At 47.9% G+C, this 26,922-nt stretch overlaps 3 protein-coding genes across 3 annotated transcripts; 1 reads left to right on the top strand and 2 right to left on the bottom strand.

Annotated features, from left to right (window-relative positions):
* The first annotated feature begins 3,254 nt into the window (after positions 1-3,254).
* Positions 3,255-10,563, top strand: LOC131101556 (semaphorin-6D-like). Its single transcript, XM_078792209.1, is given in 22 exon segments — positions 3,255-3,434; positions 4,284-4,634; positions 5,114-5,278; positions 5,348-5,453; positions 5,516-5,573; positions 5,814-5,870; positions 5,946-6,047; positions 6,105-6,195; positions 6,282-6,404; positions 6,497-6,585; positions 6,653-6,742; positions 6,850-6,977; positions 7,095-7,226; positions 7,309-7,464; positions 7,660-7,833; positions 7,913-8,053; positions 8,244-8,321; positions 8,511-8,566; positions 8,631-8,688; positions 8,690-9,059; positions 9,143-9,256; positions 9,393-10,563. Coding segments are annotated over 20 exon segments (3,192 nt in total). The 5' UTR covers positions 3,255-3,434; positions 4,284-4,634; positions 5,114-5,160; the 3' UTR covers positions 10,344-10,563.
* A 96-nt stretch (positions 10,564-10,659) lies between these two features.
* LOC131101569 (uncharacterized) lies at positions 10,660-12,625 on the bottom strand. The gene is made up of 2 exons (XM_058046843.2): positions 12,268-12,625; positions 10,660-12,032 (listed from the first exon to the last, which is right to left on the bottom strand). Exons 1-2 carry the CDS (start codon positions 12,449-12,451, stop codon positions 11,473-11,475), a joined length of 744 nt encoding a protein of 247 aa, XP_057902826.2. The 5' UTR covers positions 12,452-12,625; the 3' UTR covers positions 10,660-11,472.
* Positions 12,626-12,780: 155 nt separating this feature from the next.
* On the bottom strand, positions 12,781-17,298 carry LOC131101562 (major histocompatibility complex class I-related protein 1-like). Its single transcript, XM_058046836.2, has 7 exons — positions 17,118-17,298; positions 15,942-16,208; positions 15,578-15,856; positions 15,200-15,502; positions 15,028-15,129; positions 14,936-14,953; positions 12,781-14,329 (listed from the first exon to the last, which is right to left on the bottom strand). The coding sequence occupies exons 1-7, from the start codon at positions 17,167-17,169 to the stop codon at positions 14,277-14,279; spliced, it is 1,074 nt and encodes a 357-aa protein (XP_057902819.2). The 5' UTR covers positions 17,170-17,298; the 3' UTR covers positions 12,781-14,276.
* Positions 17,299-26,922: the final 9,624 nt, after the last annotated feature.

Genomic DNA, 26,922 nt, shown 5'->3' with positions numbered 1-26,922 from the left:
TGACAGCAGCTTTGATTGTTTGTCTTGGAGTAAGTCACGTGACCCCACAGCCGCTGCTGTTGCTAGGCAGAAAGCTAGCTAGAAGGAACAATTCCTACATGACAGGAAGTGATTGTTGGCCGTCCGGGAAGCTGCGTTGCCACGGGTGACCAGCAGCATCCAATCCTCAGCCTCTGGGGTGTTGCCATGGAAACACATCCTCCACGTCCACAATGCTAGCTTATTATAGTGCTCAGAATTTTGCTAGCTCCTAGCTGTAACGAGTACGCCTCATATACGGATAAATATTATATATATCGTATTCCCATAACTTCATGGTATGGCTCATTAGCTTTATACCTCTGCAAATCAGCCTTGTTCTTAAAAATGGCCACCAACACACTTCTCCTCCATTCCTGAGGCATCTTCTCACCACCTAAGATCCTCTTGAAGTGCTGCACGTCTTTCCCATCTTTGTCCCTCTGCCTTGCCAACCTGTATAGATCCACCCCCCCCTTACTGTTCAAGGGGGAAAGAGGGTTAAAGGTCAGCACATGGTGAAGATGGTGAGCGTTAGCCACAGATGCTAACCTCATGCGCTCTGAGGGGCGGTTTCCATGGCAACAGCCAGCCCCTCCTTTTGCGTCCTGATTAGCATTAGCATAGTGTGCCTGCTGATGAGGATGATGACTCTGCGTCTTCACGCCTCAAGGTGACACAGACGCACACGGAGCATTGTCACCTGTGTGTGTGTGCGTGTGAGAGAGAGAGAGAGCAGTGATGAAGATGGGGAAAGATGAAGATGATGCTAATAATTGTGATTGATCAATAACGCTATAAATGATGGTAATAATGTGTAGAATAAACCCAAGTAGAAATGGTCATAAAAGTGCCGGGTGAGCATTGCCTTGTGCTGATTGGCTGCCTGAAAGAGGGCGTGGCTGGGAGACGCCGGGCTGCTGAGGTGGACCTCATTGTCTCTGAGCTCAGCGGCACGCGCGCTGCGTCTCCGCGCTCCTCTTTTTTTCTTCTCATTTTATCATCTCGGCGGACGTCAAAGAGGACTTCGTTGTCTCATGCCGCTGCCTGCTCGCGCGTGCACGCGCATAGGTGAGTCTGACTCGGATTGCGTGTTTATTTGTGTCTGTGTGACCGTGCGTCGATGGAGCCTTTTGAGGCCGCCAATCACCTGTCAATCAAACGCGTCCCTCCTCGTGCTCTAGCCCCTCCCTCATCCTAAGAGGAGAAAACGCTGAAGGAGCGGGAAGAGGAGGAGGTAGGGGGAGAGGCAAAGGTGACACGTGACGTCATCGTCCATACGGAGTGTGGTCACAGGAAGGAGTCAAACAGGAAGTTGTGGAGTCTTTGACGTTTGTGTGGTGACACGGTTGAAGCACACATGCAGAAATTCTTCCTCGTCCTCTTCCTCGTCCTTGTCCACCTTTGGACAAAAGCAGGTGATTGATGATTGACACCAAGAAGGTGGCAGCCATCTTTGTAGTCAACTTACAGCTCCTGAATGACACACCTGTGGTTTATCCTTATGGGTGCTAACGAGCTGCTAGCGAGCAGCAGGTGAACATATTAGACTGTAGGAAAGGGGCGGGGCTCGCTGCTGTCATGTGACAACCGTTATTTCTTCAATTATGCTGATTTTTGGCCCTTTGTATTGAGTTGTGGACTCCTATAGAGCAGCTACACACCGTAACACAAAGCTTAGTTTAGTTAGCTTTAGTTTACTTAGCTTAGTTCTTCTTGGTCACACTAGCAAGTGCTTGAAAGGACTTCTGTTTTGTGCCGCTAGCTCCAAAAGGTGTAGGAATTGTTATTAAATGGCACCGTATGTTTTTAGAATGTGGGCTTGAATCCCGAATCCGATTCGGAAGTAGTGACTGGGCAGCCCGGCATTTCTGAAGAAAAGAGGTTACTTCAAGATGTAGCTTTAGCATTTTACCGTTTTACCTACAGCATCGGGAGCCAAATATAGCTCATATGCTAATTGTGGCTATTAGCAACCCCGCTTCCTGTATGCAAGCCCTTTTGCTCCATGGCTTCCCCAAAATAAAGACAGTTAGGACCCTGATAAACTGCTACTGACTGCTTGCTCTATGACTCTTCCACCCCACCAAGTAACGTTGTCGAGTTTGTGGGCTAGTCCAGCTGCATGGTGGCCCATGTTCACTAAACAGTCCAGTGTTGACAAAATCCATTTCATTTGCTGGTAGGGAATCAGGAAGTCCAAACACTTGTGTCTGATGGTGGTGTCTTTAGGAATTGGAAACAAATGTGGCTTTGCTAGCAGGTAAACAGAGAGCTAATCTGCTTACAGCCACGCCCATTCAAGGAAGTCCGCCCCTCTGTGACGTCACAAAGGAACCGTTTTACCAGGCCCTCTGAAACCGAGCATTTAGAGCCAAACTTCTTTCAGGAATCACTTCCAAATGCGTAAACCCCATGATCTGGAATGGTTTAACACCAGAATACAACATTGCAACTACTTTTAAAAAGGACCCATGCTGAAGGACGTGTGTCTGAGCAGAAGGGGAAAGGCTAGCTAACTAGCCATACTCAGGAAGTGTACATGGGCGGGACTGGTCTGAATGGTTGGTGTCGTGTGAGTTCTGGCCAGGGAAACGTTCGGGGAAGTTGTGGAGTTGCGCATAATCGGCAGCTATTGGTTGAAGGAGTCCCGCAGGTCTGCCTGGAAGGGCTGACTGAGGGCTGAGGGCTGACTTTGTGACCACACTGAAGACAGGAAGTGGCTGAGAGCTTAATCTCCTCTTCGTCTGTTTTTGGATTAAATCTGATAAACTGGGACCGCCTCCCTCTTTTATCCGCCCCCCATGACCTCCTCATCTTTGTGTGTCCTCAAATACCCCTCCCCCACCCGAAAGGATGAAGGACTTGACCTGTGTGGGCGTGGTCAAAGACATCATCAGCCAGGACTACCAAGAACCAACGAAACATCCTTGTTTCCTTCCAGCCGAGTGCTGATTGGCGGGGGCGGGTCCTCATTGGTCTAATGCATGAGGACATAAGCCCCCTGGAAGCCAACATGCACGCTGATCCATTAATTAGCTTAAGTGGCCCCCCCTCGCCTTCCCTCCATTGTTTTCCTCTCCATCAATCTTTGCTTCCTGGCGTTGGCACCTCTTGGAGATGTGCCCATTGAGGTTCTCGTGCACGTCGCCGCTGTCGTAAACATCCTTTGACAGGAGCAACAGGCCCCGCCTCCTTTTGCCGGCATGCCGGAGTGGTTTCCAGAGCTTCCTTCCTAATTCCTGCCGTTGATCCCCTAAAGAGGCTCAACGGCCAGCGAATGCAGATTTAGCCCGACGGCAGGAATGTCAGCAACGACTCGTACGTGACTGGTCCACGACATGGACATGCAGGGAACACCGGGCCGGACCGCCGTCCATCACAAACGTACCCACTCGGCATCGCTCTGAATTCGGGTAAGGCTCGACTCGTGTTCGTCCTTTTGGGCCTTCCAGCATGGCCGAGTGGGCGGAGCCACGCCAGGACGCTTGGAATTGTTTGAAATTGGATCCAAAGATGTTCCTAGGACTCCTCCTGCATCTCTGTCTATTTCCTGCACATCTCCCCCCCCCCCCCCAGGAGGCCTGAGGTGACAGGAGCTGGTTGCTATGCTGGTTGCTACGTGCGCACTGTCCTCAGGAAGTAGTTGGATCTTTGCTGTTGCGGTGCTCGTATTTTCAAATACGAGCAGGGTGGAACTTTTAGGCCTTGGAAGTGTCTCTGTGTCCTGTCATGTGATGCACGTTGGACCGGACTTCCTGTTACGGACCTGAGTGCGAGCAATGGCGTCTCTTTTTTGTGTAGCACGTGCAGAGGCAAAGCTACCTGGATGTGACAGGAAGTGGAACCCTGAGATCCTACTGGGCCTCAAGAAGGCCAGGATATCAGACATGTGGCTGATGGCAGATTAGCGTCCTTGTGTGTGTGTGTGTGTGCGTGTTCAGGGGTCCTGCTGTGTCGCCATGTCTCCGTTAATCGGATCCTGTTTAGATTTTTGGAGGTTTAGACGGAGCGTTGCCGTCTCATCCGTCCTTTGATGCTTCCTTCCCAGCATGCTCAGCGGGAGCTCAGTGAGATGTCCGCATTTCCTCAGGTGGACTTGAGTCCTGGGTTGCCCCCTCAAGCTATACGTCATGTGACCTGAGCGAGCACGAGCACGGCGGGGGGGGACGTCTGCACTCATGTCGCCACGGTGACAGGAAGTCAAGTCTCGGTGTCGGTGCTGTCCTGTTGAACCAGTCTTTTGTGTGTGTGTGTCATTGCAGCACCACTGAGGGGGTCAACCCCCACCTCCTGCCGTTCTCACCACTTCCTGTCAGCTGACCATCCCGGCCGACGGTGAGTACAAGACAACACCTGTTCCTCTTCTACGGGGAGCTGGACCCTAGCCCAGCGGATTCTGATCCCACGTCAAGTCGGTCCACCGCAGGAACAGGTGTCTAGGCTTGGCCAGGGGTCTTCATGGCGTGGCACAGGGAGCCCCGCCGAGAACCCGAGAACTTCATCCCTGATTGAATGGAGCCTACTTTTTGTGGGCTTTTGTGTCCACGCACACCTGCCTTGGTCTGCCTCACAGGGAACCATCAGTGACCACAACAACATTTGGACTTGAAAAGGTGACAGGAAGTGAGCGCACGCGCTGCAGCTGATGAGATGCGGCCAAGCCGAGGAAGTGACCTTTAAGAATGAGGAAGGAACGTAGGACCAAACACCGTGTGTGTGTGTGTGTGTGCGTGTGCGTGATGGGGTTTTGTTAATTCCATTAAGAGTCATTTGTAACATTGACGGATGTAGAATGGCTCCACTGTCCTGATGAACACGAGCAGATGAGATTTACGGAGGCGGGACATAAATTGAGCGGCGGCCACATTAGTCCCACCGTAAAAATGACAGACGGTCCCCAGCGGCGGTGAGCTGGAGTGACAGGAAAGGGGCGGCGGCAGCGAGTGGAACAAGATGTCTCAATTCTGGACCCAAACATTAAATCCACTTTGGATGTTCAGCAGATCGGTGGCCATGTTGGAAGTTCTACATGAACGCCATTCTGGCTGAATGCACACACATCCATGTTCTGACGCTTCCTGTTTTCTCCCAGGCGACACCCACTATGACCTGCTGACCCCGCCCCTACCCTCCCGCAAAATGGCCGGCGGGCTGCCATCATGGATGCTGACATTGCTCCTGCTCCCTTCCTGGGAGTCCACCTCCGTCTCGACCTTCCCGCGGGACCTGGAGCCAATCAGCGTCGTGGACCGGGACCGTGAGTAGCGATGACGGCTGGTGGGCGTGTCCGTGCCGTCAGGTCTGTCACCGTGTTGTCACATCGTAGAGTCGCGCCACTATGCCAGATTCCAAGGACTCCCGCAGGACAACGACACCCGTCTGGACTTTCAGAGGATGCTCCGCGTCAACCACATGCTCTTCATCACCGGCAGGTACACGCACACGTGCAGCCCCCCATACGGGATGTGCATAACGTGTGTTTTATGTGTGCCAGGGATCACGTGTTTGCAGTCAACCTCACGACGGCAGCGGAGGCGTTTGTCCCTCAGCTGGTGAGTCCAACAAAGGCATCCAACAGCTGCCTTTTGGTTTGCTTTATTTTGGGAATTGTTCTCCAAATATATTTAAACAAAAACGTGTATGAAACAGTGAAATTAAAATTTAAATTAAATTATAATTAAAATTCTAGTTGTGTGTGTCTCGCGGCGTGCGACTCCGGTGACGCCCGGAATGTCGTTGCCGAAAAGGTTAGCATCGTGGAAGCTAAACCGTTGGTGTACTTCCTGTTTCAGACGCTGGCGTGGCGCTCCAAAGACGTGAGCAAGTGTACAGTCCGAGGAAAGAACAGCGTGAGTTTGTGGACTTCTTCCTTGCGTCGTTCATCCTCGGGCCGCCAGCGAGTGTTTGAAGTGTGGCTTTTCCAGGACGAATGTTACAACTACATGAAAGTTTTGGTGGTGCGAGACGATGAGACGCTGTTTGCCTGCGGGACCAACGCCTTCAACCCCACCTGCCGGAACTACAAGGTAAACACGCCCCTTGACCTCCTGGACGTGACCCCACTTCCTGTCTTTTGGTGACAGATGGCGACGCTGGAGCAGGTGGGGTCGGACGTGGTGGGCCAGGCTCGTTGTCCTTTCGAGTCGGGTCAGTCCAACGTGGGATTGTTTGCCGGTAAAGTCGCTCGCAGTAGAAGCTTCTGTCACTTGCATCCACCATCTTGTGACGCCAGAGCATAAAGTGATCGATTTACGTGACAGGCGGAGACTTCTATTCGGCGACCATGACCGACTTCCTGGCCAGTGATGCTGTCATCTACCGGAGCCTCGGGGATGGGCGGCCTGTCCTCAGGACTGTCAAGTACGACTCCAAGTGGCTCCGAGGTGGGTCATGTGACCGGAGGAAGGTTGGCTTTTGAAGACGCGTGAAAGAAAAGAAAAAGGAAGAATGAAAATCATCTGTTTTGTTTCCGCAGAGCCGCACTTCCTGCATGCCATCGACTACGGCAGCTACGTCTACTTCTTCCTGAGCGAGATAGCCGTGGAGTACACCGCCCTGGGGAAGGTACGTGGGCGCTTACCTGGGACGCCATGGCGGCGATCCAGCTCTGACCGGACACGTCTGTCCACAGGTTGTGTTTTCTCGGGTGGCGCGAGTGTGTAAGAACGATAACGGCGGCTCTCCGAGAGTTCTGGACAAGTACTGGACTTCCTTTCTCAAGGTGACCTGACTAATCATTTTGAAGTGGGCGGCGCCTCAAGGGGACCTGAGGCAGGAAGTAGGACTGTGGTCGCGCTAAAATAAGACCTGCTTCTGGTCTCGGCACAGGCCCGTCTCAACTGTTCGGTTCCGGGGGATTCTTTCTTCTACTTCGACGTGCTGCAGTCGCTCACCAACGTGCTTCAGATCAACGGCAGGCCTGCTGTGGTCGGCGTGTTCACCACGCAGGCCAACAGGTCAGTGACGGACGCCGGACTTGATGCTAATGCTAGCCTGCCAACTTGCGGTGCCAGCAGGAAGTGAGCAGAAGAGTTAGGTGATCACCTGGTCACGTGTCACTTGCGTGTCGGCAGCATCCCTGGCTCTGCGGTTTGCGCGTTCTACATGGATGATGTCGAGAAGGTGTTCGACGGGAGGTTTAAGGAGCAGCGGAACAGCGACTCGTCGTGGACTACGGTGCCAGATGAGCAGGTTCCCAGGCCCAGGTGAAAGGACAGGCCCTCGTCTCTTTCCGACTGCTGGAGGTCACGTTAGAGTTGAACGGAGTGTCTTCTGTAAATGTTGCAGACCTGGTCTGTGCGCCGGCGAGGGCCCGTTGGCCGACTACAAGTCTTCTGTTCAATTCCCGGATGAAACGTTGACTTTTATCAAGTCGCACCCTCTGATGGATGAAGCAGTTCCCTCCGTCAACCATCGGCCATCTTTCACCCGGACGTCCAGCGGGTAGGATCTTCTGGAAAGTGAACAGGATTCAACAGAATTTATTAGCCGTATTCATCTCTGGTGGCATCATCCACACTTTTATTTTGAAATCCCTCGTCTTCCTTCACACCAAGAGACTCAGTCATAAAAATTAGCATTAGCTTGTTGATGATTGGCAGATAGCTAGCTGTGGACTGCCTGTTGTCTTCCTCGTAGGTCCAAGCTGACCCAGATTGTGGTGGACGCCGCGGCCGGCCCCTACAAGGATCGGACCGTTATGTTCCTGGGGTCCGATGACGGGAGAGTCCTGAAGGTTTTGGCCGGCATGCTTTCCAATGACACCTTCGGCTCCAAACTTCTGGAGGACATAGACGCCTACGACCCGTCCAGGCGAGCAACTGCTTCTTTCTTTGGGAAGGTGGCACTCTTCATCACGCTGGCACTCGTAACTCCTGTTGGCTCCATCCAGGTGTGGCCTTCAGGGCCGAGGGGACAGGAGGGTTATGGGCCTGGAGCTGGACAAGGACCATCACGCCTTGTTTGTGGCCTTCCCCAACTGCGTCATCCGAGTGCCGCTCAGCCGCTGCAGCCGACACGGCGCGTGCAAGAAGTAGGAGTCAAACACGCAAGGACGCAGTCCGTGTCTGGTCCGCGTTCCTTCTTCCGTCCGGCCATGTTCAATTCCCACAAATCAATGAAAAGCCTTTCTGTGTGTTTTGTTGGATTCCTTCAAAGGAAAATCTCCGCCCATGTGCACAGTGTATGAAGATTTACACAATAAAGTGCTTTCTGTTTTGCAGGGCGTGTCTGACCTCCCGTGACCCCTACTGCATCTGGTTGCGCACGGGGAGGTGCACGAACATGGCACCTGGTTTCAAGTAGGCTTCTATTTCCTGTCTCTTTCTTACATGAGTTGCAATCATTGACGACTTCCTGGTTCGCCACCTGTGTGAGTGGCGCCAGATGAAGTCCATCATCTGAGTTCTTTGGTGTGATGAACCGAGCGCGGCCGTTGAGCCCCGAAAAGAACAATGGCCAGCTGACTTGCCTCCTCCCCCTCTCTGCAGGGCGGGGTTTGACCAAGACATTGAGGGTGACCACTTGACCGCGACCGCCTGCCACGGTGAGATGTGTCACGGCTGTCACCGTGACGCCAAAACTTAAACGTCGTTTTTGTGTTTTTGCAGCTGACATCTTGGACGCCTCAAGTGACCGGGAGTCGCCCGCCGACTCAGCATACGGTAAGGACCCTCAAGTCAAGCACATTAGAAGAGCCGCCGCCCACACTCCGTGGGCCCACACTCCATGGGCCCACACTACGTGTCCAGGATGCAGGACTTTTCACGTCTGTGGCGTATCTTCTAGGCATCCAGCGTCTTCCCGACGTGGACCAGCGCTCAGCCGCTCATGTGCATTACACGCTACTGCTTGCCTGCGTGCTACTCGCCTTCTTCCTGGGCGCCATCTTGTCGGCTTTCCTGGCCTCGTGTTACTGTGGCCGCAGCTCCACCCGCCACGATGGGAAGTTGTCCAAAGACCCAGAGGCAGCGCTGCCACGCGCCATGTCCCTGCGCTCCCTCGCCAAGCTGAGCGGCCTCCTGGATGGGCAGCCCAAGGTACAAGTCCCTGGGGGCGTGACCACCAAATAGCAACACAGGAAGTAACATTTGGATGATGCACTTTCATTCCTCTCCTCCAGGAAGAAAAAACGGACGTGTCCGTGTGTCCAAAGATGTACACATCTTTCATCCCCAACGGGGGCATCGAACCGCACCTCATCCCAGCCGCAAACCAGAACCTTCCTCTGTCCCAGGTACCGGCCAGTATCTTCATACTTGAGAAAAGTATCGGGACGCACTGTACTTCAGTGATTCCCTTTTTATTATTTTGGAGAATTGACATTTTCACTTCCTGTAAGTGTCCCAGTATTTTTGCTTGCTTGATGTCAGGGTTTACTGCTTAGAACTGGTACCGAAGTCCGGGGGTCTCTAACTGACGTTCCGCCTCAGGAGGATGTCGAGCTGTCGAGTCTTGCCACGCCGGAACCCAGCCCAGAATTCCTAAAGCAGACGGGCGAGGTCGGGCAGCATCTTCCCTATGAGATGGCGCCAGACGCCGCCAAGGCAGTGACGGGAAAGTCTCCACCCACCTTGCTGCTATGTCACCACGGCAACAGTCAGAGCAAGGATGGAAAGGCTTGGAGTGACGAGCAGGTCATAGGAGACGTCCATCACTGCCACAAGTCTTGCCCCCCAGCACCCGTGGACGTATCGGCGCTGGACGAGCTGCTCAAGCACATCCATGAGGTCAGCGCCTCGGGAAGCGGAGGAATCAAAGTCTTGACGTCGTCATCTTCCTCCATGGGGCATCATCATCCTCATGGCTTCAACCACAGCCATCGCCAAGGCAACCAACACCACGACGGCGGCCAACATCAGCATCAGCGAATCCCAGAGACAGAATCGGCTTCCTACTATGGCGCCTCCACGCCCTTGTGGGATGGCCTTTCCAAACGACTGGACACGCCTACTCGAAACTCTGCCTCCTCTTTCTCCAGCCAGGCCGCAATCCCGTCCTCGCGGTTCTTGGAAATGCCAGGACACTTGCAACGACATGCCTTGGTCAAGATGGCCAGCGGCGTGCCGTGTCACCACAGCTTCGACCAGCGGGGGGCGCCGTCATTCCTCGCCAGGATGAACACCAACAGCAGCAGCAACGGGCCCCCCATCGCCAACGCATGTTTGACGCGACAACACAGCTACAGTGAAGGACTGCATGCCCAGCGGGCGGCCATCGTGCGGCGGTCGGTTTCTCTGAAACCCAAGGTCCCGCCCAAACCCTTGTTCCTTCCCAACGTGGCCACATCGCCGCTCTCTGAGGCACCCAGGTCCAACTACTGACACGGAACGAGCGCTTCATGCTGGGGGCGGAGCTGGAGAGGAACCCATCGGTCTCCGGATGATGACGGAACATGATGGGCCCCTCCAAAAGAACAGCCCCTCCCACTCGGCATCTCATCACCATCAGGCTGAGGTACCTCTCACCACAATGTTTTGTACCATATTGGTATGTGTCGCCTGGCTCGGGGGCGGGGCGGGGCGGGCGGGCTTCTTGCAATAACACAGACTAACAGCAGACGTTAGCATGTTGCTGGAGACTTTGCTACTTTTGGAATTCAAATAAAGTTTTCAAACAAACAAAAAGATTCAAGTCAGTTTTTATTGAAGCTTGTACACTGAAATGCTGAAGAGGAAAAGCAATTACCTCTGGTCTTTTGTGGTTTCTATGGCATTGCAAATGGAATACGACCAGTAGTACACTTTAAAGTATACCTTGTACGCACTGGATTTACTTCCCGGGTAAACGTTGTTGATTCCAGTATTTACCTTCCTCCCCTTTTTAATGGTTCCTTCCAACCACTAGAGTTTCTTTGAGCTGGAGTGCGGAAGTGCACCAATTGAGACGCAAGCCCAGCAAGACAGTTCAGCCGGGGCCCGGACCCGCACACACCGGTCACCACCGATTGAGAGTCGAGTAACGCTAGCCAATGAGCCAAGAGCTGAGCTGTCAACTAGTTGTCCAGTGCAGCTCTTAAGGCATCAGGGAGTGAGGTTCGCCAAAGTACTTTGGCACAGCTACACAAAAACTGGCATCCGTCCAAGTACCCACGTGTGTTCCCACGAGAGGTTTACTGCCAGTACCGAGAAGTTATACTCAGAATGCTGTTAATGGTGAGCGCGCAGTGACGGACCCGCAATAACTTGGCAAGAGCACAGTGTGTGCACACTTGGTGTGCCAACAGTCATGGATTTGGGATGGATCAGGAATTAAGTACACAGAATACTTTGAATTGAAGTGCACTGACTCAGTAGTATTCGCCCGAGTGTTGCGTTTACATCTCAGCATCGCCACCCTGTGGTCAACACCTGAATGACAGGAGTCAGTGAGGTAGCGCGGTGATGAAACACCACCACCTTGTGGTCATTTGAGGTGACTTCCTGTTGCTACAAAGTGTCAAAATAAAAGCAGTCACGTGTGGGCCGTGCCTTGTGAAATTTGAACACAGGTTCGAGCGTGTCGCCTGTAGTTGGAGTTGTCGCTGAAGCGGCGTCCGCAGGCAGCGCAGCTGTATGGTCTCTCTCCCGTGTGCACACGCAGATGTTTCCGGTAGCCGTCGAAGCGGGTCAGCCTCTTCCCGCAGATGGTGCAAATGTACGACTTGTCCGCTTTGTTCATGTCCCGCTTGGCGTGGTCCCGCATGTGTTTAGACCACGGCCCTCGCCGGGCAAAGGCCCGTCCACAGATGCTGCAGATGTACGAGAGCTCCTCATTGGGCGGTGGCGGCACCGGATCCACGCAGGTGTACTGCACCGACGTTCCCGGCTGAGGGTCGGAGTTGTCCGTGTCCTGGCCGTGGACGCCATCGGGCCACTCCACCAAGTCACCACTCGGGAATGAGAACACGCCACCGGGCTCGGAACCTGGAGGCGTGTCATCTTGCTGGTCCTCATCCTCTTCCTCTTTGATGGGAGGGGGCACGCGTTCTTCCGGGTCCACACCGGACGTCCAATCCTGCGGCTCACTGGGCGCTGACGGGAAGTGACATCACAACATTCGTTTAAGCAGAATGATTGTTTAAGTGGCCTGACGTCATGTAGTCTTGTAGCAAATGTCGACGAAGCTAAGCACAAGCCCGGCCCTGGTTGTTTACCTCCACTAACCACACAGCTAGCTAGCATTCTAAACATGTCCCGATTCGACTGGCCCTTGAAGGCGGTCCGAAAGGTTCCAAGAAGGAGAAAAGGGTGAAAAGTATCTTCAGACCTGCGCTGCTGGTCGTTTTGCAGGAGAAATCCAGCAACCGCCGCTGACGTTCGATCTCCCGCCTGGAGCGGCACAGTTCCTCCTCGAACTCCGCGATAGTTCTGCCGAACACGCCGAAGATCTCGTCTGCGACCTCGGTGAGCCGCTGGTTGATTAGCAGGCGCAGCATCTCAACTTTGGTCATCCTGACCTGCGGTTCTAATGTCGCCCCAAGCTCAAATGAATCGCTCCTTTGCTTCTCTGCACCACTTCCGGGTGTCCGTTCGCGCTGCCGGCCATGTCGCGGCGGCGCCACCTGCTGGCCGGGAGGGCCTTGTCGTTAAAGCAGCAAAGACAGAGCATCTGAACACCTTTTACAACTTGACGGGGATTCCCTGCTTGACTGTAAAGGCTAACCAAGGTCGTGTTGTGAAAACAACAATGTTTTTACAAAACTTAAAGTAGGTCAAATCTCAATCCAACATAGTAAATGAAGAGCTATTCAGAGCTAGCAACCTTTGGAAACAGCCTCATCAATGTAATCACATGACTAATAGGGATATAAACAGGACATCATCCAGATTTTTTAAATTTCATTCCTACATCAGCAATCCAATCTATTATCAGGCTCAATTTGGATTTCCTCAGAAAAGACACGCCATATTAGACAAGGCCAGTTCATGAAACTATTGGAAGAGGGAGGACCACAAGCTGTTGATGCCATTCTTCAAGAACCACAGTAACATCTGGTTCCATATCCCCAGTCACATATTCTCAGACCTGGGGGGGAGCAACAACCTTTAGCGAAGATGGTTATGGGTATTAAACCACAATGGTGACAACTTGATCCAGAATTAGATTAGATACTATAACGTTTAGGCGGCACAAAGTCCAAAGTGTGATTAAAAGTGAGTCGTCAGCTAGTACCCGATGTTAGCGTTGAATCTTCAAATTAAGAGCATCACAATCGATAATGTATGACATGACAATGTTTAGTTCTAGAACAAACAGTGCGCATGGGTGATAGAACCCGGTGTACCAGTAATCGTAGAGCAACAGTTGGACCGGATGTTATCTTCTACCCTGCCCTTCAATTTGTATTACAGTTGCCTGTAAAATATCCACTGCGACACAACGTTGTACCATTTCTAGGAATGAATGCCAACATTGTCAGGTCAGAAATGCGCTTCTCTTATTTTGAAGAGTCATGCAAGATATCCGCTACTAGCTAGGTTGACGCAGTATCGCTTTAATCAATTTGGACTTTGTGCCTCTTCAATGTTACGGTATCTAACGTAATTCCGGATCCAAGTGTCCCCTTTGAGGTTTAACGACTGATAATGATGGGAAAAGTATGACGTTACTGAAAGAACGTACAGAGTTTGTGATGTGTGGCCGAATTTGGGCTGGTTCTTGAAGGGAGGCTCAATCCACCACAATTAAGACTTACTGGATTTACTTACTCGGTTCTGATGCGATCGAGCACCAGTTTGTTTGGAACTTTGTAATGGCCTTAATTATCGGTGTAATTAAGGCCACGTTTACTAAATACATGACGAAATCAGCTACATGTCAATGACATCTGCAAAGGGAAAAGAGAGTAAAAAGGCACAAAGGTGGAAGGATGCACTGAAGGTGGCCTTACATTTGCCTGTGAATGGTACGGTCCAAATAACCTGGTTAATCTTTTATATTCCTGATGACGCTCCATATTCTATGGAAGTATGTAGCGCCAAGGCTGTTGGCATGGACACCATTCATATCCAAGCATATTCATTCCACACTTGACATTGGAAAGTACTTGACTTTAAAATAGATTCCTCAAGACTACACCAAACCTGATTGGCTCTGTGCCTCTTCTTTTCCTTCAACTACATGGCGTGCCACATAACAGTTACTTCAAGAGTTAGGCAAGAAGCTAAGAGCTGAGCCGTCAGCTCGTGTCAGGGATTGAAGGTTCCACACGTACGACTCGCCACACCAGCCGAGAGAAACGTCTTCTTCCTGTCTTTGTCCGCTAAGACGTGTCCTCAGGGTCTGCATCCTTGCAGCGTCTCCATCTGTTGGACGTCCTCGTCACTTCCTGCAAAGTTGTATTCATCCACTGGTGATGAGTACATGATGAACCCCCCCACAAAAGTACCTAGCATCAAGCAATCAGTGTTTGCCCACCGGCGGGTCATGTGACATCATCATGGATGCACATTATTGCATGATCATTAATGTTTACTAGCGGGGGTGTCACAAGAACTCGGCAGGTTAAAAGGTAACAAGATGCAGGCAATCACTAATGTCCCGGAGGTGTGCTGCAGCCTATCCCAGCTGTCTTTGAGAGAGAGCGGCGGGGTACACTCTGGACTGATGGCCAGCCAATCACAGGGCACATACAGACACTCACATTGATGCATGTCTGTGTGTATAGATTTGGATGAAATGTTCAGGAATTGTGGGAAATGGAAGAACTGATTCAAGTTTGGCAGTCTGGATCCGGGAATTCATTCGAAGAGTCTAACATTCTGAGATAATCCTCTTTTGGCTGGTGGATTGTAATGTGGTTTGCTTTTTGTTATTGTGTTTTGCACCTCTCGGTCACCGTAGCCGTCTCCTCAGTCAAACAGTCTCTTTGTGTGGGTGGGTGGTGACACCCCCATCATTTACGTGCTAATGTTTGCTAGCTCGTAACACTCACCACGTTGGGCCTTGTGAGCTGAAAGAAGAAGAGAAACAAAGAAGAGTGATGGTGTGTTTGCACTTTGCTATGACGACTTGCTCATCACTCACCTCGTCTCTTCTTACAAATGTAGATGCCGATGGCCGCCGCTGTTGCCACGAGGATGGCGGCGACGAGCGTGGCCACAGGGATGGCGATGTTGAGAGGCTTCACTGCAGCAAAAAAGCCAAGTCACCGGTTACCACGGTTACAGAAGGGTATTTTAGTGCCACACACACTCACCGTAGTTGGTCATGATCTTGGACGCGTCCAACGGGACGACGATGTCCTCCTGGAGCCCGGACAGCCGGAAGACGCAGGCGTATCTGTGCCAGTCGTGGGGCGGCAGCGTGTTCACCTCCAAGGTCACGCTGAGCTGGAAGGTGTGGTCGTGGTTGGGGAGGAGCTCGCCGTGCTCCACGAGCTCGTAAATCTGCTTCCCGTCTCTGCTCCAGAACATGTCAGCTATGTCGGGGTAGAATCCGGTGGCGTGGCACGTGACCACTGCCGAAGGCCTGGTCTGCAGCAGGGACACCATGGGGCGCTCTGGAGGGACAGTTGACAACATGGGCAGCGGCCTCGGGAACGCCCCCCCCTCTCCCGGTGGTGCAGACTAATTACCGATTCTCTGCAGGACACTTTTTCCGCATTCCAGCGTGTTGTTGAGGCGTCGAGGACAGTCGTCCAGCAGGCGGTGCTCCATGAACTCCATCCAACCCGTGTTGTCATTCCACTTCCTCTGGGTGACGTCCATCTGAGGCTTCAAGGAGATCCAACGCCGCTCCTTCATGTCCAGGAACAACGTGTCATCTCCGTCGTAACTGTGATAATTGAAACCGCTGAAGGTGCCCGTCTGGTCGTCGTACTCGCAGCCGTGCAACACCTGGAACACGTGCACGCCTGCAGCACGCACATGCACACACACACCAGGAGAACTTCACTCACTCCGAATGATGACCCATGCTAATGCTAATGCTAATGGAACCTTGAGTGCGGTTGAAGCGCTTCCCAAGAATGTCAATGTTGATTTTCCCAAAGTGGTCTTGGCCCTCCCAGAAGGATGTTTGCGTCTTCCAGTAATCGGGGTCCAACTGGGTGATGCGGTTCATCCAAGCTTCTCTGGGCACGGCCGTCTTGGTGAGGCTGTCGTAGTGATCCGTGGGGATCCCGTCAACGACCACCACCGCCACCATGTCGGGAAGGTTGGCGATGCCGGTGGTCACCGTGTACACATGCCACAAGGAGTGCATCACTCATGTCGACAGGAACAGGAAGTCACACTTAGCACATTGCCTTTTTTTTAAATTAAGGCTTGATTATTTGTCATCTGAAACAATGGAGATACTCCATATCTTTTTTTCAAATTGATAACTTACTGTTTCGCAAGGCAGATATGGTACAGATAACCATTTTTATATCTACTTTTAAAATTACAAGTAAGTGTTTTTTATGCACACCGGGAGGTAAGAAGGACTGGAAGAAATGAGGATGTGAGCAAGTGCACCGGTTGATTAGTCCAGATGAAATATCATGACGTGACAACTACCAGAAGGGGAGCATAGAGGGGGAGGGGCCACATGGCGTGGCCCAGCAAGGTGCACTGAATTCGGGCACACTTTTGCGGCAGTGTCGCTGGCGTTTCAGGCGGCTGATAAAGTTTATTGTGTGCTCTATGTTTTTTCCCCTCATTGCGGAGCATTCGGTGCAACTAGTACACGAGATGTATTCGTCAGAAAATGAATGTTTGTTTACAAGTGAGCTCAGGGGAGGTTCCGACAGGCTGTTAACATCAGGCAGAAAAAAGGAGCGCTTGATTTGCTCACCCACACAGTAAGAGTGATCTCGCCTCATTGAAGCCTGTTTTAAAATTATCCGTTATGAGAACTATTTTAATGTTATCGGATTTATCGGTATGACACCATAATTTCCTTAAATTTGTGGGATAATTATCATGCACCCCTACTAAACAACAGAGAATTCTGAGAAAATCACACTGGTATCAAGTCGCTAACACAGTTAGCCACTAAGCACAACTTAGATCATGTTTATTAATTTCTAGCTTTAAGTTACGCTAACCATCTAAAAATATATATTTAATTTGACGTTACACTACACGGTTAATCAATACGAAAACAAAACCAAGTTTTTCAAGTATTCTTACCGGGAGATACGACATGACAGCAAAGAAGAAGAAAGAATGTCACTTTCTCCATTTGGCGACAAAGTCAAGTTGGTGGCTATCAAAACGAACACATATTCAACTCATAACAAAAATATGAGTTAAACATGTTAAGATGTCCTACGTCACGGAACGAGGCTGAAGAGAAAGTCTCGCGCAATGCAGCTGCCTGCCAAGAACATAACAACGTCACCTGAGGTCATACCGGTAGTACGGCGCCAAGACGTACGGTGGCCGACGGGGGCAAAAATATTTAAAGAACGCGCTCTCAGTCGGTAATGTCAGTCAACCAGTAATTGACTATATCTATCTAATAAGTTGTTACATACCGACTTTGCTGTAAACTATAATCATCCAAACAACTAATAGTCAGTGAATCTATAGAAATCGTTCACGTTTTGAGTTGAACTACTCTTTTTTTTACAAACTTAAATTGTACAAAACAAGAACAAGAGCAGAATTACAGGAACATAAAAGTGCAATTCTACAGAACAATGTCAACATAAATAAAAAAATAAAAAACAAAGAAAGGAATGTGCAAGGGATACTGAAAATACTTGAAAATAAGAACAACAAAATAAAAATAGAAAACATGTCAGCTTGTTCTTTATACGAATTGTTTTTAGAACGTTCTCCAATGTATGAAAGGTTTTCAGTGCTTTTCTGTTTTTGAAAATCAGTTTCAGTGATTCATATAATATTTTCAGTTCAGAAGAAAACCGGTGAATATTTGGCTTGCATAACATGACTCTGGTTTGTGAATATGGAATTTTCCTAATAAACAAAGACATTTCACAGCATTCTGTAAATCTTTACGAAGGTTGCATTGTAGAAACAAGACCATTTCCATTTTGATGTCAAGACGTTTATTAAAAGACATAAAAAGTCAAATAGAAACTTCGGTCCAAAATGTTTGAAAAATGGGACATTCGTAGAATAAGTGCCTTATTGATTCCTCTTCTATTTTGCAAAATGAGCATTGTGACGAGACCCCCTCCATGAATTTGGCTAAACGTGAGTTGCAAGGGTAAAAATTGTGGATTGTTTTAATGTGAAGTTCTTTCACTTTGTTTGGAATAAAAACTGATTGTGTTCATTCCATAGCTTTCCAAAGGGAATGTGAGGGAAGGAGTTCCTCCAAAATACAAGAGCCGTCGGAGGGCAACCTCTATCTAAACTAAGCGTGTTCCTTATGTGATTGTTATCACATTTACAGTCAAGAATGCTCCTTCCACCAGTCATCAAACTTGGAGAAACTCCTTCCATCAGCCCACCCTGGAGAGATGATTTAAACAGCTGCAAAAGCTGGGCTGGGATTCCCTTAATCACTCGTTCACAATCAACAGGATTCATGTGGATATTATGTTTTTGAACAAACATGTGATAGTTGCATGATGTTCCATTTCTATCAAAGAAATCAGAGAAAAAAATGACGTTTCTTTCCAGGCATTGTTTGTGGAACATGGACTTGTTTCTGTGCAAAATGTATTGGTTATTCCACATAATCCATTTGTGAGGAGAGAAGTTGTGTTTGAAGGCCAACTTCCATGAATCCATTGCTTGCTTGTGAAAAAGGGATAACCTAACGGGTAACTTTGGAACATTTAAAAATACAAGTCAGCAGGAACTTGAGGCCACCACATTTTTCAAACAAAAGGTTGGGAAAAACAAACCAAGGACTTTTTTTCACACATCAGACATTTTTTGACCCATTTTATTTTGAACATATGGTTGAGAGTTTCAAAGTCAATGGCATTGAATCCTCCTTCAGAATAATTTCTAACCATTGTGTTCCTCTTAATATACTCTGTTTTATTTTCCATAAGAATTGAAATAATGTAGTGTTGATGGCGGAGGACGTTTTTCTGTCAACATATAGTGATAGGGCAGGATAAACCATTCTAGAAATCCCATCAGCCTTGAAGAGCATTATCCTTCCTTGTAAGGTGAGGTCCCTCTGAAGCCAACAGTTGAATACAGATTTAGCCTTCTCCACTTTTGGAGAGAAGTTCTCAGTTAGCCGCTCACTATGGATTGCAACCCCAAGATACCGAAGAGAGTTTTTAACAGTAATTCCGCAGACCGATTGCTTGTCTGTCTCATGAATGAACAAAATTTCAAAAGCCTCCAAACTCTCCGAGGCTGATGGGATCTGCTGATCATTTCTTAGAAATTTAAACGTATCATTTGCTAGTTGACTAATTAATAATGAGCGCTCTCCAATACTGATTCCTTGCACATGAATACAGTTTACAATGTGTAGGTTCAACATCTCAGCTGCAATTAAAAACAAAAAAGGAGAAATTGGGCAACCTTGTCTTATTTGAAGTACTCTTAACAAATGAACTTTCAAAGATATTCTACAGATGCTAGTAAGGTTTCATTAGTCCATAGGTGTGAATGCCTGTGTGGATATTACCTGTGATTGATGGGTGACCTAAAAGGCAGCTGGGATAGACCTGGACCTTTTATTCATGTATTAGCTAAAAGTGCAGGAAAGTGCAGCTGTAGTACCGATGGTGACAATTGTCTCATATACAACACCAAGTGGTGTGGTGATACATGATACGAATTCAGTAGCGGGTCTAGCTCCGGGCCACAGGGGGCGCCGCTAAGGTGGAAACAAACAAACTAATGCTCAAACTAAATGCTCAGCGCTCACCAAATCCTCGTGGAGCCAGGACATGGCAGACGAGCGCCCTCTACAGGCGTGATACTCACGCCCCCAAACTTGAGCAAACGTCCACCACGTGATGTGGACGAAACCAATGAGTACAGCGAGGGGGCGGGTGCCGCTGGATTCCAGCCTTCAGGTTCATACAAGGTAAAGAATGGAACTTCCAATAGTATTCATTCATTCATTTTCTACCGCTTTTCCTCACGAGGGTCGCGGGGGGTGCTGGAGCCTATCCCAGCTGTCTTCGGGCATAAGGCGGGGTACACCCTAGACTGGTCGCTGTGTTGGTCACATTTTTGCTTGATATGTGTCAGGTTCACTCTTCAATCTTCACCGGTTTGAGATGACCGCAAAGTAGAATTACAGCCCCCTTTGTAGCCGGACTTCCTCTGAAGGTCGTTGAGGAGCTACAAATCTACAGCAGATACCACAATGCTATTATCATGACGCAAATAGGTACAGTTAAGGTAAATACTAAGATGGAGATGCATAATTTAGTCATAGTTTATCACTTTCTGTGTCTGTTTTTTTATTGTTCCATTCATCCTTTCTACCAACCCTGCCTCCCTCTGTGGGTGGTAGGCACAATGATTTTTTTTTTTTTTTTTTAGGTCTATATGGAATGCTTGACCTATTCTTGTTACAATCTGATTTACGAAATGTGTGCCGTTATCACTGTACATTTTTTCTGGAATACCTTAGCGTGGAATTATGTCTTTGCATAGAGCTTTAGCTACTGTTAGCTACTGTTTGTGCATCTGGATGTTTTGTAGGAAACAGTTCTATCCATTTTGAAAATGAGTCTATTATCACTAAACAGAATCTTTTCCCTTCACTGTTGTTGAGTTCAATGAAGTCCATGTGTATATGTTGGAACGGATAATCTGGTTTCGGAAACTGTCCTCTTTTTGGCCTCAGATTACCTTGAGCGTTGTGTTTTGCACATACCAAACATGCTCTACAAAAAACTTTTGAATACGAATTAAAGCCATAGGTTGTATATGTTTGACTGACCAATCCCACCATCCCTCCTGTTGAGACATGTGACTTCCTATGGCTCAATATGGCTGCCCATTTGTATAGGTTCTTGGGTGTGTGTATATTCCATTTTTTATTTGTGCTCCTTTTCTTTGCCATTGTTCTTGTTCTTGTTTAGGCGACTGTTTCTGCATTTCTCGTAATATTTCACCGGTTATTTCTTTTTCAGTTAATGTTAGGACTTTTGTTTCTTTTTGTGCTGCTTCTTTGGCTGTTTTGTCTGCAAATGTGTGGGTTGTTGCGTACGCATACTGACTATCTGTGTATATAGTCGCAATCTTATCTTTCATAAGTTTGCAGGCTTCAGTAAGAGCTACTAATTCTGCTGCTTGCGCTGAAAAGTGTTGAGGCAAAGCTTCTGCCTTCAGGATCTTGTCATGTGTTACTACAGCGTAGCCCGTTTTGGTTTTCCCTTTTTCATCTTTTTTAGATGAGCCATCTACAAATAGGGTTTCTCCTTGCTCAAAGGTAGTGTCTTTTAGGTCTGCTCTGCTTTTTGCTGTCTGCTCTGCTAGAGATTGACAATCATTAGCTTCTCCTTCATCTTCTGTGGGAACCAGCGTTGCTGGATTGAGTGCTGTGCCTCTTTCTATTTTTAGATGCGGTTGTGACAGTAATATTGACATGCAAGACAGATGTCTTGCCGGTGATAGGAAGCTCATCTTTGTCTGCAATAGCAGGGCCGACACTGCATGTGGAACTTTTAGTATGAGAGGATGGAAAAGTACTATGTCTGCACTTGAGGTCACTGCTAGTGATGCTGCAATCACTGCTCTCACACAATGTGGTAAGGCACATGCTACTGCATCCGTTTTAGTAATAGGCCACAGGCCTCAATTTATTTCCATGCATGCATCAACACTGAGGTCATAAAATGTCCTTTGCAAGCTACCATTTGTACGAATTCCTTTTGATAATCTGGTAGGGCGAGTGTACTGCTGCTAACCATGGATTGTTTCAATTTGCAAAGGGCCTCCTCAGCTTCAGTTGTCCATCTTAGTTTGTCTGACATTTTTAATTCTTCTTTGTACATGAGTGAGTTTAATGGTGCCGTCAATTCTGCATAACTTGGTACCCAACTTCTGCAATCATTTGTAAGTCCTAAAAAGGACATCATTTGTTTTTTGGTCAATGGTTTAGGTCACATATGTCAGAGTCAAGGCCCGCGGGCCACATCAGGCCCGCGAGAGGGTTTTACCTGGCCCGCGTGATGATATTAACCTATTATTAGATTCGGCCCGCAGATAAACTGTACTACATTTCCCACAATGCAACAGGGACGCGCGAGCGGGAGCATAGCGGGAGGCGGCTTAATTTATTCAGCAGTCATTCAGCATCAGTCATTAGCATAACAGCAAAAGTTAATTCACAGATACCCTTCAACAATGGCAAAACGGAAGGTGGACGGTGAAAACAGGGGCTTTCAAACAAGGTGGGAGTTGGAGTACATGTTCACGGAGGTAGCTGGAAAACCTGTGTGTCTTCTATGTGGAGAAAGTGTGGCGGTGATGAAAGAATATAATATGAGACGGCATCATGAAACAAAACACACAGACAAAAACAAGATTCTGGACATGGAACAAAGGCTACAGAAGGTCGAGGAATTAAAACCAGGCCTCAAATCTCGACAGAGTCTGTTCAGAAAAGCCCAGTCGAAAAAAAACTCATAACATAAATGTTATGTTATATAAAGGACATTTGTATTTTGTGCCTGCTGAAATTAAAAATAACTGACAGAGTCATAAGAAAATATTGCTTTATTTATCCAATCATATTGTAATATATTTGTTATGTTTTCAGTAGGTTAAATCTTGGTTTTAATGAAGATTGGACAGTCCGGCCCTCGGCTTGTGGCCAAATGTTTTATTTGGCCCTCCGTCCATTTGACTTTGACACCCCTGGTTTAGGTGCTTGCAATATGGCGTTTTTTCTTTCTTCTAATATAGTTCTTCCTCCTGCACTCAGCCGATGTCCTAGATATTTGACCTTTTCTTGACAGAATTGTAGTTTATTTTTGCTTACTTTATGGCCTTCTGCAGCTAGATGTTTTAGTAAGGCTATAGTGTCTGCTTCACAGTCTTCCTGTGTCTCAGATGCTACTAATACTATGTCATCCACATACTACGTAAGTAGCTGGCTTTTTCTTGGAGGCTCGAAGGTAGACAGACTTGAATTAATCACTTGAGAGTAAATTGTGGGACTTTCACAATACCCTTGAGGTAATCTGGTATAGGTGTATCTTTTTCCTTTGAAAGTAAATGCAAACCAATATTGGCTGTCCTTGTGTACTGGTACTGAGAAGAATGCATTACTTATCACTACTTATCACTCTATCACTGTGAAGAATTTAGCTTTTGGATTTCGCAAATTTAGCAGCGTGTGTGGATCTGCAACACACGGAGATCTTTGGATTACTGCGTTGTTTACTGCTATCAAGTCCTGAACCATCCTCCACCCTGTTGATGGAGGTGCCTTTTTCACAGGAAATATTGGTGTGTTTACTGGGGAGTCAGCACATTCTATTAGTACACCTGCCTTCTTTAGATCTTCAATCACTGGCTTTATTCCTGCCATTGCATCTGGTTTTAGAGGGTATTGTTTTATCTTGGGACGATGCTCTGTTTTGGGTCTAATTATGACAGGTGCTGCTCCTTTCGCTAATCCTACGTCTGTCATTTGAGGTGTACACTGCGGGGGTTGCTCTCCTAATTCTTCATTTGGTGCTGATGCTCCCACTGGCTGTTCCAATTGTTGCCTCAACACGTTATGTGCACCTGAATATTCATTATCTTCCTTCCTATGAAACATTACGGGTTTTTCTTTCTCTTGACTTTCTTTTTCTTTCTGCTGTCTTTCCTTCTCCTGCTGCACTTTCTTGTTCCTTTTTCTCACAATATTATCCCAACTCTGTCCATCACACACTTTCCATGTTATACGTACCATCTGTCTATCTTTATTCTTATCCTGACTTACCAAGCCCCTCATAACCTGACCTTCCACAAGACCAAACAACGCACTTTCTTTTTCATTCTGCTTTTTCTCTTCTCTTTCCTGCCTTGCCCTTCTTTCACCTTCCTCTCGCTGTCCTGCTATTTTCATCCAGACTTGTGTCTGCTCATAACCTTCCTTTTTCATTTTCTTCTCGTTTTGCTTACATTTCTTTTTTATGTTTTGTTGTAACTCCCTAATACATGCTGTGGATAATTTTCCGTTGAATTTGTGCTATTTTATCCAATAATATAGGGGGTCTACTGCTAGACTATCCTCTTTGCTTCAAGAGTTCTTCAAGGGCTTTTTGTTTTTCTTTACTTTGTCCCTTCCCCATTTTGAACTAAATTTGGACCCAGTGGTTCTTAACACCTGTCGTGTTCTAACACTGGGGTTATTTTCAACAAGATGGAGATCAACAACCTTTTGTGGTAAAATTCTCTTCAACCTTTTCAGGTGGAAGAGAAGCATCCACAAAGGCTCACCATTTGTTTCTTGTTGGTTTGGTATAAAACACAGTTACCTAGTGGTAATTGTATTTTCATTCATACATTCACACTTTCACACTTTGCACGTCTTTTTCTCAGCACAGAGGACTCCGCCATCCTACATAGAGTTTAACTAGTCTGTTTCAACTAGGGGGGTCTACGCCGCCAACGGAATTTAACTGTCTGACCTGATAGAGTCTAGAATTGTCAGGGTTTGTCTTCTTCTTCTTTTTTACTTTTTCTCTATTTTACTTTTTCTCTTCTTCTTCTATTTTACTTTTCTCACTTTCATTCCTTTTAAACAAAATTTGTACTCACAATCTCTGCGTCTCTGGATTTCCTTCAACCTTCGGATCCCAGCCCGCAAGAGAGGGACCAGTCCCGGAAAGTGTCTTAATGCTGTGGCCACAGTCTTGCCTGGATCTCGCTTGCCTGCTGGGATCGTCAGGTGTCTTGGAATCCGGCTCGAAGGACCAAAATAAATGTCAGGTTTAAAAACCCCGACGCTTGTAAAACACTGCCTGTACAAAGAGAGAGTTGAGTTTCTTTTTACTTGCAAGGAGAGTGATTGAGACTGCACAGTTATAATCCTCCTACCAACTCTGAAACAGTCCCCATTCTTCGTGCCTTTTATTCAGTTAGGAACACCCTAGTTACACGAGATTTCAACTGATAAGGGGAAGGGGGGTTTAACTATTCCAGTTGAAACCGGTTCTTTTGTACAGCATGTTATCCATAGTGTGTGGGTATCTCCTCCTTGGCATGTGATCTTCTGGAGACACTCACACACACACACACTCTTTGAGGTCACATCTACTTCTGACCCGTGCAGCTATTTCCTCTTCACAAGAGTGTGATAAAAACTATCTGCTGAAAGAACATTCTGTTTTTCTCTAATCATGAGGTACACCAAATGTGCAAGCGACACAGCATTAATCTTACTTTTGCTACGTGAGTGATATGAAATGTTTGTAGGTCATAAGAAAATAGGTCATAAGAATATAGTAAAAATAGGTCATAAGAATATAGTAAAAATAGAATAACTTTATGTACAATTCTTCCAACAATATGATATGTAAAATATGTTGAGGAAGTCGTCATGCAGGGAAGTGAACAAGGTGGCGTTAGCATACTCTTCATATCCAACCTTTTATTGTTCATAGTTGATATTGTTGTTGCAGCTGAACTACCCAGCATGAGGGCATTAGTAAATAACATTTTAAGTTATATGTTATGTTTAGCGCTGATGCGTTAACTTGTTGTGGATGTGTTGTGTGTTGGTTTTGTTGCTCCGTGAGCAAGTATGTCATAGACGGCCCCTCTGCAAAATATTGTACCTCATTGTGGCCCGCGTGTTAAGGTTTTCCCACCCTTCCTTCATGTACACCACATTATGGAATGTATATGATCAAATAAGCTAACCTTACTTGGTGGCTATACACTAGCTGCTGTTCATTTCTTTTCTTGGTGAGAGTTTCCATGGTGTTCATGTGGATGTAAGTCAAATGCAATTTAAGGACACACCTCTACACTGCTAATGACAAGTGGCTGACCTTCAGCAGGGTGCTCCCACTGGACCGCCTCACCCTTCAGGCCGTCCAACTGTCTCCGCTGCAGCTCCATCTTCTGCTGGTGTCCCCCGAACAGCCCCAGGATGTTGTCCACGGCCGCCGTCGGCCACTCGCTGACAAACCTCCTCAGAGTCTCCATCTTCGGGGGCGGTCCGATGCCAGTGTGAGGCTGCCTGGAGGTGCTGACAGCCGGCAGGCATGTTTTGTCATTGTTTGAATGGCTGGCTTCGAAAACGGAAAAGTACCGCAACACCGTTGCGCTCCATCAAAAGCACACCTCGATTTTCCACAATATAACCCTTACACGTGATAAAAATACTCATTCATTAATTATTTTACCCCTTATCCTCACAAGGGTCACGGTAGCCTATTCCAGCTGTCTTCAGGCAAGAGGTCCACTCTGGACTGGTGGCCAGCCAATCACAGGGCATATATAGACAAACAACCATTCACACTCACATTCATACCTATGTGGCCAATTAACCTAGCATATTTTTGGAATGGGGGAGGAAACCGGAGTACCCGGAGAAAACCCACGCATGCACGGGGAGAACATGCAAACTCCACACAAAGATGGCGGAGGGCAGAATCGAACACCGGTATCCTAGCTGTGTGGCCTGCACAAATATAATAATAATATGGATATATATGTATATATACAAAATCTATATATATTAATACCTATATATGTATAAATAAAATGAAAAAATATAATAAAACAAAATAATGTAAGGCTAAATGTGCTATTCGGTCATCTTCTTGAACTGTATCAAACATGCATTTAAACATTTCTATGTTTTGCATTCATGTATCACAGTCATGAGAGGACTTTAAGAGACGGCCAAGCCCCGCTGCTGGATCGTGACATCAGATGGGAACCGAACTTCTTCACCGCCGCCTTGTACTCGTTTGGACTCAGTGGCGCCGCCTGGTGCTCAGCGTCGCTCACCTCCACTTGACAACATGAGGCTTTTTATGATTATATACTGGCATTCCTCCACGTGCCTGCTGGACGGCAGCAGTAC

The sequence above is a fragment of the Doryrhamphus excisus genome, linkage group LG7, assembly GCF_037039965.1.
Source record: "Doryrhamphus excisus strain RoL-2023G ecotype Guam linkage group LG7, RoL_Dexc_Guam_v1.1, whole genome shotgun sequence".
NCBI classification, from domain to species: domain Eukaryota; kingdom Metazoa; phylum Chordata; class Actinopteri; order Syngnathiformes; family Syngnathidae; genus Doryrhamphus; species Doryrhamphus excisus.
Note: the sequence above shows the minus strand (reverse complement) of the source record. Positions and strands in the feature narration are given on the sequence as shown.